Source organism: Gymnoscopelus microlampas (genome assembly GCF_963454915.1).
Source record: "Gymnoscopelus microlampas genome assembly, chromosome: 1".
Lineage (NCBI taxonomy): Eukaryota > Metazoa > Chordata > Actinopteri > Myctophiformes > Myctophidae > Gymnoscopelus > Gymnoscopelus microlampas.
This window is the reverse complement of record NC_139962.1, coordinates 5,614,275-5,636,100: the sequence shown is the minus strand read 5'-3', so window position 1 is coordinate 5,636,100 and position 21,826 is coordinate 5,614,275. Positions and strand designations below refer to the sequence as shown.

At 40.8% G+C, this 21,826-nt stretch overlaps 1 protein-coding gene across 1 annotated transcript; it reads left to right on the top strand.

Moving 5' to 3' along the window:
- The first annotated feature begins 1,547 nt into the window (after positions 1-1,547).
- Positions 1,548-21,588, top strand: taldo1 (transaldolase 1). Its single transcript, XM_084058707.1, has 8 exons — positions 1,548-1,755; positions 10,993-11,116; positions 12,260-12,367; positions 13,755-13,886; positions 14,545-14,720; positions 18,643-18,840; positions 19,202-19,347; positions 20,498-21,588. The coding sequence occupies exons 1-8, from the start codon at positions 1,647-1,649 to the stop codon at positions 20,528-20,530; spliced, it is 1,026 nt and encodes a 341-aa protein (XP_083914833.1). The 5' UTR covers positions 1,548-1,646; the 3' UTR covers positions 20,531-21,588.
- Positions 21,589-21,826: the final 238 nt, after the last annotated feature.

The following is a 21,826-nucleotide window of genomic DNA, read 5'->3' as shown; positions in this document are numbered from 1 at the left end:
AGAATTCACCTCTTGTTCTGCAATTATGTTTTTTTCCCCTTTCATTTAGTAGGCCTAGCCTATAGGAACTGCGTCACGTCGACGTCTCTGCATCAAACAACAACATGACTGAAGCATGCAGCTTTGGTTTTGGCGGGTGGGTGTCGCGAGCCAAAAACAGCAAATCTACAAGCCCACAGCCTGTCAGAGATACGCACGCTGTGGGCTTGTAGGTCTGATATTTTTGGCACGCACAGACCGCTCGAGCGTCACATCGCTTGAAAATGCCCGCCGCAAACAGCCAGCTGTAATCTGATTGGACAAACTAAAAATAAATAAACACCCATTAAATATATAACACATTTGTTATTTGTATTTACCACACTTTTTATATGAACATCTGCTGCATTATTTATCTTCCCCTTTTGCTTGTATTTATGTATTTATTTATATGATCATTTAATTAAATGTTGTAGACTAGGGAGAGAAACATAAAAGCAATTGTTAAGCAGAGATTTGGCCCAATTCACAATCATATATTTTGTTCAGTGTTGCACTTAGTAAAGGTGGTGCTGATTTAATTATGTTATCTGCTAACTTTATGTGTACTTGAGTAATTATTATGTATTTATTTATAACCCCAAATTCATTATGTATTTGGCTGCGGACCCCCATCTGAAAAGCTTTTGTGCCAGGGACCCCCAGCAGAGAAGATGTGTGTTAAAAAACATTTTACAAACCCTTTCAAGATTTTTCTAAAATGTTTTAAAAAAAAATAGCAGCTTGCAGACCAGCACAAAGTGATGCTCTGTAAGCTTGTAGATCTGCTATTTTTGAATAGCCAACGTATAAAATAATGGATAAAGGCATTAAAGTGATTGTGATGCTGTATTAACACATTTTGCTGGGGACCCCCCTGGAACTCCCTCCCTCAAGGTAGGGGTCCCAGGGCCCCACTTTGAGAACCACTATATTACACCACTCAAAAAGTACATTTGTAGCCATTCCGTGACCGACCTGTCACCTGACCCCTTCTTGTCAGTTCGTGTCGCAACCCACAGTTTGAAAACCACAACCAAGCTGCTGCACCTGTGGAAAGCCTGGTTTGGTTTCTATCCTGAACTAAACAGTGTGATCCGGTCTAGAGCCCGCCTACTACATCCGGTAATTTCAGCCCACACACATACATAGCATGCACCATTTCCGTATCCGGTCTAGAGGCAGACCGGATCAACAACCTGCGAAGCAAACCGATCCCATTGACACCACTGGCTCAGCACCTAGCCAGTGTTGCCAGATCCGGTGAGAGAAACAAGCAACCGGGTCTAGGAAAACCAGCCCAAAAGAAGCGAACTATGGGCCATTCACATGAGCACTTTAACATATACATCGGCTATTGGAAAATAGCAGATGTACAAGCTCACAACGCGTCGCGATGCGACGCGTTGTGAGCTTGTAGATCGGCTATTTTCAAATAAAATCTTGCGGGCAAATTATAATAAGCAGATCTGGCAACCCTGCTGCACCTATCGCGTAACCGACAACTTCCCGTTCCCCTTTCTCTGGTGCTATTGAGTGAGTGAGACAGACAAGCGAGTCAGACAGACAGACATTCCGTCCAGTCTCACGTGTCTCTAGTGTATAAAAGCTGTGTGTGTCTCTCCACAATGTCCACAACAACGTCGGTGTCACCAGACAAGAGGAGGAAGATGGAGTCCGCGCTGAGCCAGCTGAAGAAGTACACGGTGGTGGTGGCGGACACGGGCGACTTCAACGGTAAATATACATTTATGATGGGTCACCACTTTGGCCGTAACCGCTCAGCACGCGACACCGCGCCGAGACACGTTACACAAGTTTTAGTGTGAACGACCGCCATGTCGCTTTTTTAGTACCAGTAATCTCTGATCGATTTGATAAAGAGGCTAAAGAGCACATTGAGTCCAGTTCTGTTCACACTGACGGCGGCATCGCTTGTCGACCAGAATAACCGGTTCTTCTTCTTGTCAGCATGCGACGCCGTGCAGCTAAAACGCGCGTTGTTTTGAGTCGTTGACGAAAATAGATATAATGATGTTCAAATCTGATAATCGGATTGCCAGCGTTATCGCTCCCTAAACAGACTTATAAGTTGATAATGTCAATATGTCATTTAAGTTTGTTTGTTTTCTGCACTACTACTAGTTTGAGTGATTAGGGGAAGGATAGTTAATAGTTAGTTACTTGCTTCGCTGGTGGTGGTGTAATGTGGTACCTAACCTAATGTCTAACTAATATTGTCTAAATGACATGTAGCTCCATAAAGAACCTCTCACTCCGCTATACAGCTCCGAGATGAGGTTCTATGTCGTTCTCAATCAGGATCGGTCGAACGTCCGCCAAGGCTCCGCTGTTTACCCTTTTTTATACATCGTATCCCAAAACTAATGGTAGATTCCAAACCGCACGGATGTTTAAGGTTTGGACCGGAGCATAATATTTTAGGTCTTGAGCGAAACTACCCGTTTAAATCGCTTATTTAGTCAGCCTGTGGCCATGTTTCCCATTCAACCCGGAAAACCCCCCTACGTCCGCTGCCAGTACTGCTCCCGGTTTGGCTACAATGGGAAACATGGCCACAGGCTGACTAAATAAGCCATTTAAACGGGTAGTTTCGCTCAGGACCTAAAATATTATGCTCCGGACCAAACCTTAAACATCCGTGCGGTTTGGAATCTACCATTAGTTTTGGGATACGATGTATACAAAAGGGTAAACAGCGGAGCCTTGGCGGACGTTCGACCGATCCTGATTGAGAACGACATAGAACCTCATCTCGGAGCTGTATAGCTGAGTGAGAGGTTCTTTATGGACATAAATGACATGCTGTAATGGTTGTTGCATCACCATGTGATGCTGAAGCCTACTGGATGCACTCTAGGCCAGGGCATAGCTCCATAAAGAACCTCTCACTCCGCTATACAGCTCCGAGATGAGGCTCTATGTGGTTCTCATCCCTGATCGGTCGAACGTCCGCCAAGGCTCCGCTGTTTACCCTTTTGTATACATCGTATCCCAAAACTAATGGTAGATTCCAAACCTCACGGATGTTTAAGGTTTGGACCGGAGCATAATATTTTAGGTCTGGAGCGAAACTACCCGTTTAAATCGCTTATTTAGTCAGCATGTGGCCATGTTTCCCATTCAACCCGGAAAACCCCCCTACGTCCGCTGCCAGTACTGCTCCTGGTTTGGCTACAATGGGAAACATGGCCACCGGCGGACTAAATAAGCGATTTAAACGGGTAGTTTCGCTCCAGACCTAAAATATTATGCTCCGGTCCAAACCTTAAACATCCGTGAGGTTTGGAATCTACCATTAGTTTTGGGATACGATGTATACAAAAGGGTAAACAGCGGAGCTTGGCGGACGTTCGACCGATCCCGGATGAGAACCACATAGAACCTCATCTCGGAGCTGTATAGCGGAGTGAGAGGTTCTTTATGGAGCTATCTAGGGCAGTGGTTCTCAAACTGTTTCATGTCAAGGACCCCCAAAATGATATGTATTTGGCTGCGGACCCCCATCTAAAAATATTTTGTTCCAGCGACCCCCAGAAGCAAAGATTTGAGTTACAAATGTTAGCTTTAAAAATATATATATTCACAGATTTACACAAATTTTCACGATTTTTCAAAAATAGCAGATCTACAAGATCATAGCGCGGCACTTGGTGCCGCTATGATCTTGTATATCTGCTATTTTTGAATAGCCAAAGTATAAAAGTTCATAATTATTGTGATGCTATATTAACACATTTTGCTGGGTACCCCCCGGAACCCCCTCAAGTACCCCTGGGGGTCCCCGGACCCCACTTTGAGAACCAATGCTCTAGGGTGCATTTAATGTAGGGGATGATGCCATGCTTCTGCAGAAAAACATAATATAAAGGCATGTTTTGTTGCTGGGTGCTAGAACAAGCTGTCGATTTTTACACAGTAAGATATCATATTATCATGTGCTGTGCTTTTTTTTTGTTCCATGCTGAATGAATTGTTTATTGATAAATGATGAGCACATCTCTTGTGAACTTTAGACACAGGCCTATAGCCCTTTAATACTGGCAGTCTATTTGAGAAATTATGTGACTGAATGTTCTTAACCTCACTAGCCTTGGATCAAGACTATCGTAGATGTATTTCATCGAGTCTGACTTTATCTTTCGTATCATTCATAAGATACGAAAGATAGAAAAGGCTGGTCTCTGCGGGATTTTATGGCAAACACTATTTGTAATTGCACACATTTTGTCTTAACCCATTGAGACCTGGAACGCATCTGTGTAATTTTTTGATTTGAGCTAAAAAAGCATTATTTTACACTTTGGCTATTCAAAAATAGCAGATCTACAAGCTCATAGCGCGGCACCGAGTGCCGCGCTATGAGCTTGTAGATCTGCTATTTTTGAAAAACCGAGAAAATGTGTGCAAATGAATATGTTTGTATTCTTTTAAAGCGAACATTTGTAACTCAAATCTTTGCTTCTGGGCGTCCCTGGAACAAAATATTTTGAAATGGGGGTCCTCGGCCAAATACATATCATTTTGGGGGTCCTTGACATGAAAATGTTTTGAGAACCACTGATATGGAAACATACGTTTTTCAGAAAACTGTTAGGATTTAGAAGACATTAGTAAGAATCAGTCTCAGGTCTTTCAGGTTAATCAACTAATCAGTTGAACTATGACTAATCGTAAAATAAGAATTTCTATAATGGGTGGCATAGCCTTGTTGGCTAACCCAATAAGTGAGCATCTATGGCTGTTGTATTTCCTCATGTGGAATGGGGAAGGCATGGTGTGTGTGTCTGTTTACACGAGGAACCAATGACAGTCCTGTGTAAGGATGTGTAATGCGTTTACCGGTTTGCTCAGCCTGTGATGTAAACCAAACCTTGCCTCATGTTTCCTCATGCCTGCCTCGCAAGTCACCATGACAAGACACAAAATGTTTTCCTCATTCTCTCTGTTAAGTGTGTTATCTGTTCTAGAGTAGACCACTGGTTCTCAAACTGGGGTCTGGGGACCCCCTAAGGGGTCCTTGAGGGGGAGTTCCAGGGGGTCCCCAGCAAAACGAGGAAACGGTTTAATTTCAGTATTATTTCAACAGACTAGAAGTTTAGCCCAATGAGCAAATGTTTAAGAATGACTATTCATGTTTAACCCATCAAGACGCATCTGTCATTTTACCTATAACCATTATTTTATACTTTGGCTATTAAAAAATAGTATATATACAAGCTCGTAGCGTGGCACTGTTCGTACACACATCACACTATGAGCTTGTAGATCTGCTATTTCTTTTTGAAAAATCGTGAAAAATGTGTGCAAATCTTTGAATACCATACATACATACATACATACATACATACATACATACATACATACATACATACATACATACATACATACATACATACATACATACATACATACAGTCTTCTTTTTTTGTACGCATGTTTCTATATCAGTGGTTCTCAAACTTTCTCATGTCAAGGACCTATATAGGACCATATATTTGGCTGCGGACCCCCATCTCAAAATATTTAGTTCCAGTACTCTCACCAGAAGCAAAGATTTCAGTAAAAGATATATATATATATATATATATATATATTTTTTTTTTTTTTTTTTTTTAAAGATTTGCACACATTTTCACAAATAGTCAAATAAATCTAAAATGACACAGATGAGTTCCTGGATTGAATGGATTACATCAGATCTTTCCATCTCTAGGCTGTAACACAGCCTGCTTGCAGCCTGTAGTGTCATTGTGTGTACCTCAGTAGGTCAGTGCTGAGTGTGAGTGTAGTATTAGAAGCACCTTCTTTGTTTGCAGAATGTGAAACCTTTATTTGGTCATAAATCCATATCAGTGGAACCCACATAATATGTCCAGAACGGTTAATTTTTCAGGATTCAAATTCAAAGGTAGCAGATCTACAAGCATTTAGAGCTCAGTTCCACTCTTCCAGGCAGCACAAAGTAATCATTACCTGCTTTTGTATGTGCCGCTAATATTGAGTTATTATGCACTTCTGTTGCACAAATAAGTCTCACTTTTTGCAATGTCCAGCTGAGTGGAAGTAGTAGAAGGAGGAACCATGGAGATGCAGTGTACTAAATAAATGCCCTGGGGAGATCTTTTTTTCATTTATCTTTGCCGTTTGATATATTCCACACTACAGTATGTACACCAGTGGTTCTCAAACTTTTTCATGTCAAGGACCCCCAAATTGACACTAATTAGTCAGCAGACCCCCATTTGAAAAGATATGTCAGGGACCCCCCCCATAAGAGAAGAGTTTTATGGCTCTAGCAGTGATTCTCAACCATTTTAATTTCAAGGACCCCCAGTTTTACATACATTTGGCTGCGGACCCCCATTTAATGGTATTTCTATCTCTGGGACCCCAATTTATATTGTAAAATCTATGTTAAGGTAACTCAGAGAGTGTACAAATGGTACCAAATGGACCCGTTAGGGTCCATTTGGTACCATTTGTACACTCTCTGAGTTACAGACCATAAAGGGTCCATTTGGTTCCTAAGTTCCTAACTATCTATCATTTAGCTGGGGACCCCCTGGAACTCCCTCACGGACCCCTGGGGGTCCCCGGACCCCACTTTGAGAACCAATGATGTACACACATCACACCCTGTGTGCATAGCACTTTATACTAACTATTCTGTATGGAGAGTTTTATTATTTTATGACCCTTGCACAGTCACATCTTTGTAGAAATGCCATCATTGGGAAACCTGGCAGTTTGCTCAAGTCTTCTGTAGAAGAAGTTGCCAAATATGTTGGCCTTGATGTTAAGTTTCCTCTTTAGACTGACCAAATAGAGAGTTTGTGTAATTTTGGTTTCCTCTTCAAAATGGAGAATTTGTGCAATTTTGTGTCTCGGTTGTGAATATTTTAAGATCTGTTGTGTTGAAATGTGACTGCAACACTGCATGGTTAACCCATTAAGACCAGGAAAGTATCTGTGTCATTGTAGATTTCCTTGGCTATTAAAACAATTAGTAGATCTACAAGCACTCGAAAGCTTATTTTTAGAAAAATCATGTGTGCAAATCTTAGAAAAATTATATATATATATATATATATATATATATATATATATTTATTTATTTTTTAAGCGAAAATCTTTAACTCAAATCTTTGCTTCTGGGGGTCCCTGGAAGAACATATTTTGAGATTGGGGTCCGCGGCCAAATGCATACCATTTTTGGGGGTCCTTTCCTTGACATGAAAAACGTTTGAGAATCACTGATATAGCAACATAATGTTTTTCAAAAAACTGTTAGGATTTAGAAGACATTTGTAGAATCCCCAGAAGCAAAGATTTGAGTTAAAATGTTAGCTATAAAAAAATGTATATATTCAAAGATTTGCACATCTTTCACAAAATAGCAGATCTACAAGCTCTGACAAGATGCTTCCTCTGGTCTTAATGGTTTAAAAATCCTCTGTCTACAATGAAGGCCTAGTGTGGAAGGCAGGTATCATGACTGAAGTTGAATAATGGGGAAAGCACTCTGTGACTTTGCAAAATACTGAAACCTTATTACTTACCGTAACTTGTGTTACTTGGTTACTAATTCCTTTGTGGTTACTCATCATCATCATGACATGAGAATTAACTGCTGACACATAATGTCATGGACACTTTTGGTTAAGTGATTATCATGTGGTTAGGTAGTAGAGTCACCTGTTTAGACGTGGTTTGACTTGAAAAATCTATTGTCTTTTGTTTTAACCACTTACTTGGTTGACCGGCGTCTCTCAGGCCAGCGTGCTTATCTCAATGGCCCACTTTTTTTCCCCCCCTCTACACCAAATATATTATCTGAAAATAACAGGTCTACAGGTTCACAACGTGTCGCAAGCTTGTAGATCAGCTATTTTTGCCAAATGTTTGCCCCATTATAGAGACACTAGGGTTCAAGTAAAAAAAAAAATATATTATTATTTATTTACACCTGGTTGGCAGAGGCATACAACCACAATGTGGTATTTCTAGTTGGATATGTAATCCAGTTAAGTATATATGCAAAACTATATGTTGGTATAATTGTACAAAGGACGCATTGTGTCCAGACTCCAGAAGGTGCTCAGATCTGCTAGATGTTCTGGATCCCAGCCAGCTCTTGTATAAATGCAATCCATACGGCACAGTCTGCTTGCATAGACAGTATCTACACTTGGGAGTGGAAAGGAGAAACATCGATCTCTCATCAAAGGTAGAAACGTAATGACAGCAGCCAAACAAACAAACTGCCTCAGCCAGGTTTTTAACATTAATCCATTAAGACCGGGAACGCATCTGTCATTTGCTTTCAAAAATAGCAGATATACAAGCTCATAGCGTGCTTCTGGGGGGTCCCTGGAACATTATATTTTGAGATGGGGGTCGACGGACAAACACGTATAATTTGGGGGTCCTTAACATGAAAAAAGTTTGAGAACCACTGGTATTATAGCAACATAAGTTTTTTTTTTTCTCTCCAAATTTAGAAGTGATTTAGAAGACATTTGTAGAATCCCCAGAAGCAAAGATTTTACTTACACATGTTCTCTTTTAAAAAATATACATATTCAAACTAAAGATTTGAAAAAAAAAATCCAAGATTTAAAAAATAAATAGCAGATATACAAGCTCATAGCGCGGCACTCAGTTTATAGGTTAATGCTCTAAGTACCTCGTACCACCGCCCGCCTCACTTGAAATGAACTGCTGTGTCTGACGCTTATAGCTGCAGGTTTCCCATCAACACAAAGGCCTCACATGGCTTGTTTGGGAAGCGATAATAAGCATGATGGAACACAACACAGGAGGCTTTGTGTTGGGCTGACGCCCACCTTGGCTCGGCTCCTGCAGTTGGCTTCCTGGTTACAATGTCATTGTGTGTGTGCTGCAGCGCCACCACATGGCTCTGTACCGCTACAGCACATTAACCTAAATGAATGTGTAGCACGCTGGCCTTTTTATGGGCCACAAAAGGTTTACGTGATGGTATGTTTAGAGACAGTTTGTACATTTCGCTGCATTGTTCTATCATAGGAACCCTCAGTCTGCTTTAAATTCATACTTAACCCGTTAAAACCGGGAAGGCATCTGTGTAACCACTTTGTTTTATACTTGGGCTATTCAAAAATAGCAGATCTACAAGCTCGTAGCGCGGCACCGAGTGCCGCGCTACGAGCTTGTAGATCTGCTATTTTTGAAAAATCTTGAACATTTGTGCAAACCTTTGAATATATATATATTTTTAAAGCGAACATTTGTAACTCAAATCTTTGCTTCTAGGCGGGTCCCTGGAACAACATATTTTGATATGGGGGTGTCCGCCAGCCAAATACATATCATTTTGGGTGTCCTTGACATGAAAAAGTTTGAGAACCACTGATATACTGTAGCAACATAGGTTTTTTCTTTCCAAAAAGAAAAAAAAAAAGAGTTAGGATTTAGAAGACATTTGTAGAATATATTCAAAGATTTGGACATTTTTGCGATTTTTCTAAAATGGCAGATCTACAAGCTCGTAGCCACACTATGAGCTTGTATATATGCTATATTTGAATAGCCAAAGAAATCTAAACTGACAGATGCGTTCCTGGATTGAATGGGTTAAAGGGATAGTTCACCTAAAAAAATACTTTTTTTTTTCTATCGGTCACCCCATGGAGACTTGACTTCATGGATATTTTTTTGTTTTTGTCGCATTCCTACGCCAATAAATTGATGACCGGTAGGCAGACCGATGCCGGTCATCAAATTATTGGCTTAGGAATGGGACAAAAACAAGAAAATATCCATGAATTCAAGTCTTCATGGGATGACTAATCGACTAGTCATTTTGGGGTGAACTATCCCTAAGGTGAAGCACAGGGATTCCCTGTGTAACCTGTATCTATAAGAAATTACTAGATTGTTCTAAGTCTAACACGAGTTTAGCAGCATAAGGTGAGCTGTGATGTCTTTTGGCGGCATCAGCTGAGCTGTTTTAGTTTGCTGTGATTGGTCTACTTTTTGGGGCATACACATGCATTCAGCAGCACTGTTCTGTAGGCATTAGACCCTTTGGTGTTATGCAGTAAAAAAAAAAGTAATCTTGTCCAACCAATTGGAGGGTGTGTAGTTAGAAAAATGTGGAATCTTCCCTAATGTGTGTGTGTGTGTGTGTGTGTGTGTGTGTGTGTGAGAGAGACTGCCAAGTTATTAGTTTGTTATAACAGTCAATACCTCACTAAGTGTGTGTGTGTCACAGGTTAGTTTATGACATTAATGCCTCAAACCAGGAAACAAAATGTGAACTGTTCATTGTGTTTCCAGTACCCACCCTGGTAATCATGACATGTGACCTGTGCCGTTAAAAGACAGAGATTTAGTTTCCCTTTAAAAACATAATTTTGAAATAAATGGCTGTGCCTAATACAAATTAATACCTGTTTATACCTAGGCTTAGTTCACTTCATTTTAAGTACTGATCTTTCGGGCTTTTCTTGCTTTTATAGATGGTCCCAGTGTAGAGAGACATACTGTAGAGAGAGGGACATGCAGCAAAGGTCCGTCGGGCCCAGGAATCGAACCGGGGCCCCAACACTTCATTTTAGACTCATTTGGTGCAATTTACCTTTAATTTAGCAGGAGAATCTAAGTGTTCTTGTAAATATACAAGAGTTGCCCCCTCATGCTACCTGGGTGACTGTTGAACTACAGGTTTCCTATGCCTAATAGTATGCTCTATCGCAGTTGCGCACCGGTGTCACCTGCTGATAATGGCAGATCTACAAGCTCACATACCCAGCGTGTTGTGAGTTTGTAGATTGGCTATCTTTGGCATGCGACCCCATCATACAGGAAGTTATACATCAGTCACTGATGCACGCAACAAGCAGCACTGAAGTGGTTATGTGTGCAAAGTCATTACTTATTTTTCCCCCACAATGTGCTCATCTTACAGCCATTGACGAGTACAAGCCTCAAGATGCTACAACCAACCCGTCTCTCATCCTGGCTGCTTCCAAGATGCCAGCCTACCAGCACCTACTGGACCAGGCCATTAAGTTTGGCATCGCAAAGGGCGGGTACGTTGAGTTCAGTCACACCATATAAAGTGCACATCATTTTCTCGTTGCCCTCTACAGCATTGGTTCTCAAAGTGGGGTCCGGGGACCCCCAGGGGTACTTGAGGGGGTTCCAGGGGGTCCCCAGCTAAATGATGGATAGGAACCAAATGGACCCTTATGGGTCTGTAACTCTGAGAGTGTCCAAATGGAACCAAATGGACCCTAACGGGTCCATTTGGTTCCATTTGTACACTCTCAGAGTTAAGATAACATTGATTTTATAACATGAATTGGGGTCCCAGAGATAGAAATGCCATTAAATGGGGGTCCGTAGCCCTAATGCATGTCAAACTGGGGGGTCCTTAAAATGTATCTTTTCAAATGGGGGTCCGTGGGCTAATAAGTGTCAATTTGGGGGTCCTTGACATGAAAAAGTTTGAGAACCACTGCTCTACAGTGCAGTGCCTGTGGTTCTCAACCTTTTTATCTTGGCAGCCCTCCCTACTTACATCTGACACAAGCTGAGACCCTCCACACATGCACACATTTGTGTTTTTCAGGCACGCGGTTAACCCGTTCAATCCGGGAACGCATCTGTCATTTTAGATTTCTTTGGCTATTCAAAAATGGCAGATATACAAGCTCATAGCGTGGCACAGAGTGCCGTGCCATGAGCTTGTAGATCTGCTATTGTTTTGAAAAATCTTTGTATCTATCTATCTATCTATCTATCTATCTATCTATCTATCTATATCTTGACGCAATATTACAGAGGATAAAAAACACAATAAAGCCCTATGCCTTATTTCAATCGTGGTCCTTCCCAGTACAACAAATGGCAAAAATAGTAGATCTACAAGCTCACAAGGCGTTGCATCGCTACACCTTGATTTTAACAATTCCCACATACTCTGATGTTTCCAAAAACATGAATCACTTATTGTTTTGATATTTTATGGATATAGTGTTCAATTCATATGCATCCTCATCTTATGGATTGCTCACATTTCTTGGGAAATGTCTTTTGATTTGAAACCTTGACAAACAAAGGCTAGAGTTTAAACTGTACGTTATTCCTTTTGCAAAAAAACTAAAGCCACAGAGTGGTCTGTATTCCTTGTATGTTGATTTCTATTTTGATCTTCTTTGGTTCCTGTTCAGAACGGAGGAGGAGCAGGTGACCAACACCATGGACAAGCTTTTTGTGAGTTTTGGCCTGGAAATCCTCAAGAAGGTCCCTGGCAGGGTCTCTACCGAGGTGGACGCACGGTGAGAAGGAAGCCACTACTTACTAGTTTAATCATGATTTTATGTACTTTATTTTGATAATGGTGGTAGAGTATAGGCATCACAATTATGATTCAAGCATGTGGGGTGTCAGCAAAGCTTGTAATCGCTAAGAACGCATGCCAAAGCCCCCCACCCCCCCCAAAAAGACGCAAACCCTGTCTTCTTAATTTGTTAAAGGAATAGTTTTTTTTTCAAATCATTTTTTCTATCTATTCAACTTTAATTCACGGATTTTTTTTGTCGCATTCCTAAGCCAATACTTTGATAACCAGCGGACCTGTAGGCAGCGGTACCGGTAGGAGATACAAAGGAGACTCTTTGTGTCTCCTACCGGAACCGCTGCCGGTTATCAAATTATTGGCTCAGGAATGCGACAAAAACGAAACAATATCCATGAATTCAAGTCTCCATGGGGTGACTAATCGATAGGGAAAAAAAAGTCATTTTGGGGGTGAACTATCCCTTTAACAATGTAACAAAACATTGTTAAAGGGTTAGTTTCTGTTGGGTTTTTGGTTACTTTATTTCGGTTATAGGGTTAGGGTTAGATTAGGGCTAGGTTTTTTAATTCATATTTTTGCCTGATTTTACTGATTTATTATTAATTCCCAGAATTTCCCAGCATAACATTTGGGAAGGCTTAGCCTACCCTAGCCTTCAATACCCGCCGCCTATGCATTTAGTGAATGTTGGGCCTCAAATGTGAAAGTTAAAGCAGCACTATGCAACTTTCCTGTTCTACCTCAGATTTCAACCCTTGTGTCCTCTCCTTCTCCCACAGACTGTCCTATGATAACAGATGATGTATTTGCTGTGTCCTCTCCTTCTCCCACAGACTGTCCTATGATAAAGATGATGTATTTGCTGTGTCCTCTCCTTCTCCCACAGACTGTCCTATGATAACAGATGATGTATTTGCTGTGTCCTCTCCTTCTCCCACAGACTGTCCTATGATAAAGATGATGTATTTGCTGTGTCCTCTCCTTCTCCCACAGATTGTCCTATGATAAAGATGATGTATTTGCTGTGTCCTCTCCTTCTCCCACAGACTGTCCTATGATAAAGATGATGTATTTGCTGTGTCCTCTCCTTCTCCCACAGACTGTCCTATGATAAAGATGATGTATTTGCTGTGTCCTCTCCTCCTCCCACAGACTGTCCTGTGATAAAGATGATGTATTTGCTGTGTCCTCTCCTTCTCCCACAGACTGTCCTATGATAAAGATGATGTATTTGCTGTGTCCTCTCCTCCTCCCACAGACTGTCCTGTGATAAAGATGATGTATTTGCTGTGTCCTCTCCTTCTCCCACAGACTGTCCTGTGATAAAGATGATGTATTTGCTGTGTCCTCTCCTCCTCCCACAGATTGTCCTATGATAAAGAGGAGATGATCTCCAGAGCCCTGAAGATCATGGCTCTGTATGAGGAGGCAGGCATCAGTAAGGACCGTGTCCTCATCAAGCTGTCCTCCACGTGGGAGGGCATCCAGGCTGGCAGGTCTGTTACTGACATTATTAACCTTTTTATTATTCATGTACTATAAAGTGCATGCCATAAAATAATAATTATCGCTAAAGAAAATCTAAAATGACACAGTATGCGTTCCTTGATTGAATGGTAATCAAACTTTTCTGAGGAGAACTTTTGCCAAAAATAGCCGATCTACAAGCTCACAACGCCTCGCAGCGCGAGGCGTTGTGAGCTTGTAGATAGGCTATTTTTGGCAAAGAGGCATAGGTGTAGAGGGGGAAAAAAAGCAGACCACGGAAATCATTTAAAAAAAAAATCTGAAACACAATTTTATACGATATAGAGGGGGGGCTTCATCTCTCTCAGCTAGGGGGTCCTTGGCCTGAAAACGTTGAAGACTCCTGATTTAGAAGACATTTGTAAAATCCCCAGAAGCAAAGATTTGAGTTACAATCTTTTTTTTTTAAAGAAAACAACTGATCTACAAGCAAGTAGCATGGCACCGAGCTTGTAGATATGCTATTTTTGTATAGCCCAAAGTATAAAATAATAATTATCGCTAAAGAAAATCTAAAAAGGACACAGTATGCGTTCCTGGATTGAATGGGTTAATTTAGTGTTGTGTTTTTGTTCATGATGTTTCTGGTTGGTTGATGTGTTGGTGTGTTTTGATCTGATGCCACAGGGTGCTGGAGGAGAAGCATGGAGTCCACTGCAACATGACCCTCCTGTTCTCCTTCGCCCAGGCCGTGGCCTGTGCGGAGGCCAAGGTCACGCTGATCTCCCCCTTCGTGGGCCGCATCCTGGACTGGTACAAGGAGAACACGGACAAGAAGAGCTACGAACCACATGACGATCCAGGTAACGGGTCTCAAACCTCTTCATGTCCGCAGACCACGGTTATTATTGTTAACGAAAACTGACATTTAGAAATCATTTTTCGTTAACTGAACTAAACAAAAACTAGACAAAAAATATTGTGTTTACAAAAAAACAAACAAAACATCTTTCATTGATTGTCCAACAGTAAATGTATAGAATGATTACACAATACTTACTCTAACCTTTTTGAATCCTGCACCTGACAAATAACCCAAAGCATGGAAAAAAACTAAAGCGTCGTCACAAAAATAAAAACTAGCAAACCCGCTTAAAACTAACTGAATTAGAAAAGAATTTGTCAGAACGAAGAATGAAAAATCCAAAACTATTGTTTTGGATTTTCCATCAGAACATATTTTGTGCCAGGGGCCCCTTGGCACAAATAAGATATTTTGGATTATTTTAACAACATAAATCTCGTATGGAAAAGATTAAAATATTCCAAAATCTTTCCCCTTTTTTTTCCCCAAAATGTTTTGATAATGGCAGATCTACAAACTGACAACGTTTTGAGCTTCTGCTATTTTCAAATAGCTGGTTTATATGTTTAAAACGCTATCAAGGGGACCACCCCCCCCACCACACACACACACACACACACACACACCACTTGAATATTATTACTTAACCTTTGATTGCCACTAAGTTGGTCCTAAGGTGGATGTTTTAATTAAAAAAATGAAATGACTGCATGGCAACCAATGCAAATACCTAGGGGCAGTCCTTCATATTGGGATGGTATCAGGACTGGTTTTCAAAGCAGTAGGCATGGGTCTGTTGCCACTGGATTTCTCTGGTGTCCAAGAAGCCATGCGTTGAATTTAGATTTCCCCAGACATGCCAGTAGGTGGAGCTCTCTGATCATCTGAGACTAGCCTGATGGTATGGATGGAGAGGATAAAGGGGCTATTTTGGGCTCGGTAAACACAATTGGTCAGATGTAGGCCTGAACTTTGATTGATTGAATACTTTATTAGCAGTTTGCAAAAAAAAAAAGCACAGGGAGGTACAAATACAAGGTCTGCTAAGAGGATTTTAAATCAAAGAAAGCCTATGGCTTGTTTCCATTGGGGTCCTTTGTACTTGACAGAAAAATATACAATACTTTGCAAAACATCATATAAACGGTTAGAAATCAAATATATAAAAAATATGTACAGTAAACAGTTTGGGGGGGGGGGGTGCGTCTAGGCTTAGACTTTTACAGGGGCCAGTTTCGAATTGCAGCCACCTGTAAGTACTCTTTTAGAGCGGTTTTGAAGGAGAGTAGGGATTTACACTCCTTTACGACTGTCGGTAGGTCGTTCCACACTTTTGTGGCATAGCAGGAGAACGAATTTAACCCCCTAGTTTGAGCCAAATCTGGGTTGAACGTGATTAGTGGAGCTCCCTCTGGTGTTGTGAATGTGGACTCCCTGTGCTGCGCTGCTTTTATCCGCCAGATTTGGACGTTCACGGCATATTTTGCACCGTTACCGTGCGTTCATCATCGGTGACGAGTGCCTCTAACAGCCGCTGCTGGCTGCGTGCAGCAGGCAATGCGCGGCGATGCGAGACACTCACACAATCACGTGCAGCTGGCTGCGTGCACGCAGCCAGGCAATGCGAGGCGATGCCAGACACTGACACAATCACGTGCAGCATGTGTCCTCGTTCTCCAGGCTTTTATTTTTTATTTTTGCTAAAAAATAAAAGCTTGGAAATTCCTGTCCCAGCTGTTGGTGCGCAAAAGCACCTTGCGTCGCCTGATGTGGTGCGCATTATTTATTTTGGGTGCGCATGCGCACCTGCACACCAGTTATGTGCACCCCTGGCCATAGTTGTTTTTATTTTTGCCAGAACCTTTGCTTAGAATAGTTAGTTAATGTCCCCAACTAAGTCCATATAGGACCACAATGGGAACGAGTCCCCAGGACTTTGTTTTTGTGTTCTCCTTTTAGCCTAAGTGTCTGACTGTACCTCGTGCTGTTTACTTTTCTGACTAATAAAGTATTCAATCAATCATCTTCTTTAACCCTTTTAAGAACGGGAAAGCATCTGTCATTTTAGATTCTAACCACTGAACCATTATCTTATACTTTGGCTATTCAAAAATAGCAGATCTACAAGCTCATAGCGCATCACCTATGAACTTGTAGATCTGCTATTTTTTGAAAAATCATGAGAATGTCTGCAAATCTTTGGAAAAAAATTATATATATATTTTTTTTTTCTTTTTTTTTTTGAAGCGAACATTTGTAACTCAAATCTTTGCTTCTGGGGGATTCTACAAATGTCTTCTAAATCCTAACAGTTTTTTGAAAAAACTAACGTTGCTATAATCAGTGGTTCTCAAACTTATTCATGTCAAGGACCCCCCTCCCCCCTATTTGGCCGCGGACCCCCCCCCCATCTCAAAATATGTTATTATTAGCAGTTTGCAAAAAAAAAAGCACAGGGAGGTACAAATACAAGGTCTGCTAAGAGGATTTTAAACCCAAGAAAGCCTATGGCTTGTTTCCATTGGGGTCCTTTGTACTTGACAGAAAAATATACAATACTTTGCAAAACATCATATAAACGGTTAGAAATCAAATAGAAAAATATGTACAGTAAACAGTTTGGGGGGGGGGGGGCGTCTAGGCTTAGACTTTTACAGAGGCCAGTTTCGAATTGCAGCCACCTGTAAGTACTCTTTTAGAGCGGTTTTGAAGGAGAGTAGGGATTTACACTCCTTTACGACTGTCGGTAGGGCGTTCCACACTTTTGTGGCATAGCAGGAGAACGAATTTAACCCCCTAGTTTGAGCCAAATCTGGGTTGAACGTGATTAGTGGAGCTCCCTCTGGTGTTGTGATTGTGGACTTCATTGATGTTTGTGAAGTAGTTTGACCGGTACATGAGTTTGACAGGTACATGGGTGTCCTGTCAAGATCATTTGACTCAAATGTTCTTCCATAAAGCTAGGTATCAAAAAACATGCCTTTTAGTGCCATATTTGTTTTTATTTTTGCCAGAACCTTTGCTTAGAATAGTTAGTTAATGTCCCCAACTAAGTCCATATAGGACCACAATGGGAACGAGTCCCCAGGACTTTGTTTTTGTGTTCTCCTTTTAGCCTAAGTGTCTGACTGTACCTCGTGCTGTTTACATTTCTGACTAATAAAGTATTCAATCAACCATCTTCTTTAACCCTTTAAAACCGGGAAAGCATCTGTCATTTTAGATTTTAACCACTGAACCATTATCTTATACTTTGGCTATTCAAAAATAGCAGATCTACAAGCTAATAGCAGCATCTATGAGCTTGTAGATCTGCTATTTTTTGAAAAATCATGAAAATGTGTGCAAATCTTTGAATGTGTGTGTGTGTGTATATATGTATATATATATATATATATATATATATATATATATATATATATTTGTATGTGTGTATGTGTGTATATGTGTATATGTGTATATGCGTATATGTATATATATATAATTTTTCTTTTTAAAGCGAACATTTGTAACTCAAATCTTTGCTTCTGGGGGATTCTACAAATGTCTTCTAAATCCTAACAGTTTTTTGAAAAAACTAACGTTGCTATTATCAGTGGTTCTCAAACTTATTCATGTCAAGGACCCCCCTCCCCCCCTATTTGGCCGCGGACCCCCCCCCCCCATATCTGAAAATATGTTATTTCTGGGACCCCCGCAGAAGCAAAAATTTTAGTTAAACGTTTTTTTTGCACAAATTTCCACGATTTTTCAAAAATGGCAGATCTGCCGCGCTATGAGCTTGTAGATCTGGTTATTTTTGAACAGCCAAACTATAAAATAATGGTTAAAGTGGTTACACGGCTGCGTTCCCGGTCTTAAAGGGTTGATAAAACGCGTCGCGTGTTAATCGATATCTTAATTGTGATCCCGTCGTCTAGGTGTCGTCAGCGTGACCAAGATCTACAACTACTACAAGAAGTTTGGCTACAGCACGGTGGTGATGGGCGCGTCCTTCAGGAACACGGGCCAGGTGAAGGCCCTGGCCGGCTGTGACCTGCTCACCATCTCCCCCGGTCTGCTGGGAGAGCTCAGCCAGGACCACGGTGCTGTCACTGAGCTGCTCAGCGAGAAGAAAGGTAAAGGATGGATGAATAATACTTCCCTGTAGGCCTGGGCAAAAAAAGGTCTTCAACAGGGGGTTTACCTTAACCGTTTGAACCCTAGCATCCCTTTTCTGAGGAGAACTTTAGCCGATCTACAAGCTCTCAACGTAGATCTGCTATTTTTGGCAAATAGTTGTTTGGTGTAGAGGGAAAAAAGAACAGTAAACGTAAACAAGAAAACTTTAATCTAAAACACAATTTTATACAATATAGCGGGGGTCCCTGCTTCATCTCTCTCTCAGCTAGGGGTTCCTTGGGCTTAAAACATTGAAGACCCCTGCTCTACATGATGTTGGAGAGGTCTACATAATGTTCCCTGTGTGTGTGTGTGCAGCCCAGGCCAGTGACTTGGAGAGGGTGACCATGGAGGAGAAGGCGTTCCGCTGGGAGCACAACGAGGACAGGATGGCGGTGGAGAAGCTGTCTGACGGCATCCGCAAGTTTGCTGCCGACGCCATCAAGCTGGAGACCATGATCAAAGTAAAGAGGGTCTCATTGCTCATGGGCTAAGAGGCTCTTATTGTATGTCAATGTCCTGACTCCTCCTGATGTCACTCCCGCTACCCCTGTGTCACGGAAGTATTTTTTTCTATTGAAAATCCCCATAGAGAGATCTTAGACTGTGTCATATAAGAACTGTGTTCCCCCAAAAAAATGAATAATTCGGGTGATTTTTATTTCTGGAACACAGTTCTTATCATTTGAAGCGATCTAAGACTTAGGTTCTCTATATCGTCTCTATATCTGTTGGGTGCACACCTTGTATGTCCAAAACCGTTACTTTGCAAGTAGTGTTCCAATGTGATTATTAAGGCACAAGCTCTTTTTTAATATGGTTAAATATTGACAAAAACCCACACTGACTGACTTAAAGGGATATTTCACTTTTTTTTAAATTCATACCTCCTCATACCTCCCTCCTAATATGTGAGGGGGGGTGTGTTTTTTCAATTACTTTTTCCATTTATCTAATTTAATTTTTGCATTTTCCCCAATTTTTTTTTTAAATAAACGAAAAAAGTAATTTAAAAAACATGGTCTCCTCACTTATTAGAAGGACAATATCAGTCACCAGAACCAAGGACGGGTGGTTCTAAGGAATCTATCATGGTTAAAATAGAGTTTGAAGTTACAATGGGTTTGTATAGGCGTCTAAATACTGAATCAAGCAACTTAAAAACTGTCCGGGGTGCTCACAAAAGCCTGAGTAGACGATAAAATTACCCACATTTATTTTGAAAGTGAAATATCCATTTAACCACTATCAACCATGCCTCCCTGCACATAGGGGAAAATGTTTAAAACTTAAATTCCCCAAATCTACACAAAATAACAGCTCTACAAGCTTGAATCTGTTTTAGCTACTTGAGCATGACCGTCATTCAATTATGAAAATAACAATAACGTCATTTGTAGAATCAACAGCTACTTTTTTTGGGGATGAATCACATTTTATCACACAATAACACAATTTTGTTGTACGATAATAAGATTATCCTCATGATTAACGATAATGATTTAATTCATTGGAAAAACCCCAAACTATCAAACACCATGGACTTAGGACAATGTTTACAATGCTGTTCTCGTGTAAAACTGTGCCAACATTTCACCTCTTGTGTCCCGACAGGAGAAGATGCTTAACGTGAAGAACGGCAAGTAATGCTGGTTAACATCATCTGTGATCCGGTCACGTTAAGACGCCATCGGGAGATTGAAGGTCTTCACTCGCTACCTGAAGGAAGGTGGGATCTCTGGACCAACTGTGTTCTGCTTTAATACCACCATCATCTTCTTCTTGGTGGGACTGGGTCTTCAAATGGACCCTCCTCCTCCTCCTCACCCCTCTAGACTGGGACCGACTCGCATTTCCTTTTTTTAACCATCATTTTGAACCCCCTTCAGATCGGCTGTTTACGCCCAAGATGTTTTAGTGTAGAGTGAACACAGGTGGGGGGCCTAGTATAGAGTCTTGGGGGACTCCAGTCAAATGTGTGTGTATATAGGGTTTGTACTGTAAGTGGTTAATATTATGGTGATTAAATGCTAAGATAATATGATGTTAAAAGATGAATATAGTCTCTGTCGGGTGGAAACCTCATTATGTCCAAAACGACTTACTTTTCAGGGTTCAAATTCAAAAGTATAGCAGATCTACAAGCTCCGAAACGCGGAGCTTGTAGATCTGCTACTTTTGATGCTTTTCTGTGACGCTGTAGTATGATCACTTAACCCTTTAAGACCTGAGGCCGCTTCTAAACATTTTCTAAATCCTAACAGTTTTTCGGAAAGAAATATAAAAAAAAAAATTTCACGATTTTTCAAAAATAGCAGATCTACAAGCTCGTAGCGCGGCACTCGGTGCCGCGCTATGAGCTTGTATATCTGATATTTTTGAATAGCAAAAGAAATCTAAGGTGACACAGATGCGTTCCAGGTATTAATGGGTTAAGGCGTTAATTTCTGAAAATGGAGAGCATGGAGATGTGAGGTTTCTGCCCGACAACAACGATATGAATTGACATGGTGAAATGGGATTGGGCCCAGTCTATTGGGGTGTAATGGTGTCATGTGACCGCTAACTAGAGGACCAGGAGTTGTTTATCAACATTTTGTGACCAAGGCTTGATGGGGGAGGGAAAAAAAAGAAAATTACAACATTCCTTAAAATATTTTATGCGCTTTAATGATTCCGTAATTAAACTTTTCTCCACAGAAAAATTGAGTTTGTCATTTTTTTTTTATGTATTTTTTTACGTTCCTTGTTCAGGGGGCAAAAAGCATTCAGTAAAATAGTTTAAATTTAGGGATTTTAGCAAATGCTTTGTCATGAAATCTAGTCAACCAACAAAAAACAAGCCACTACTAGGCCATATGATGGGCTATTTGAAAATAGCAGATCTACAAGCTCGTAGATCTGCTTTTTCAACTAAACTAGATTTTTTTTTGGGGGGAAATG

Bases quoted from the DNA above. Each gene is read 5' to 3' on its own strand.
- taldo1 (XM_084058707.1), top strand. From the start codon at position 1,647: ATGTCCACAACAACGTCGGTGTCACCAGACAAGAGGAGGAAGATGGAG. The intron at 1,756-10,992 runs GTAAATATACAT...CTCATCTTACAG, and splicing joins GGACACGGGCGACTTCAACG to CCATTGACGAGTACAAGCCT. The intron at 14,721-18,642 runs GTAACGGGTCTC...CCCGTCGTCTAG, and splicing joins CGAACCACATGACGATCCAG to GTGTCGTCAGCGTGACCAAG.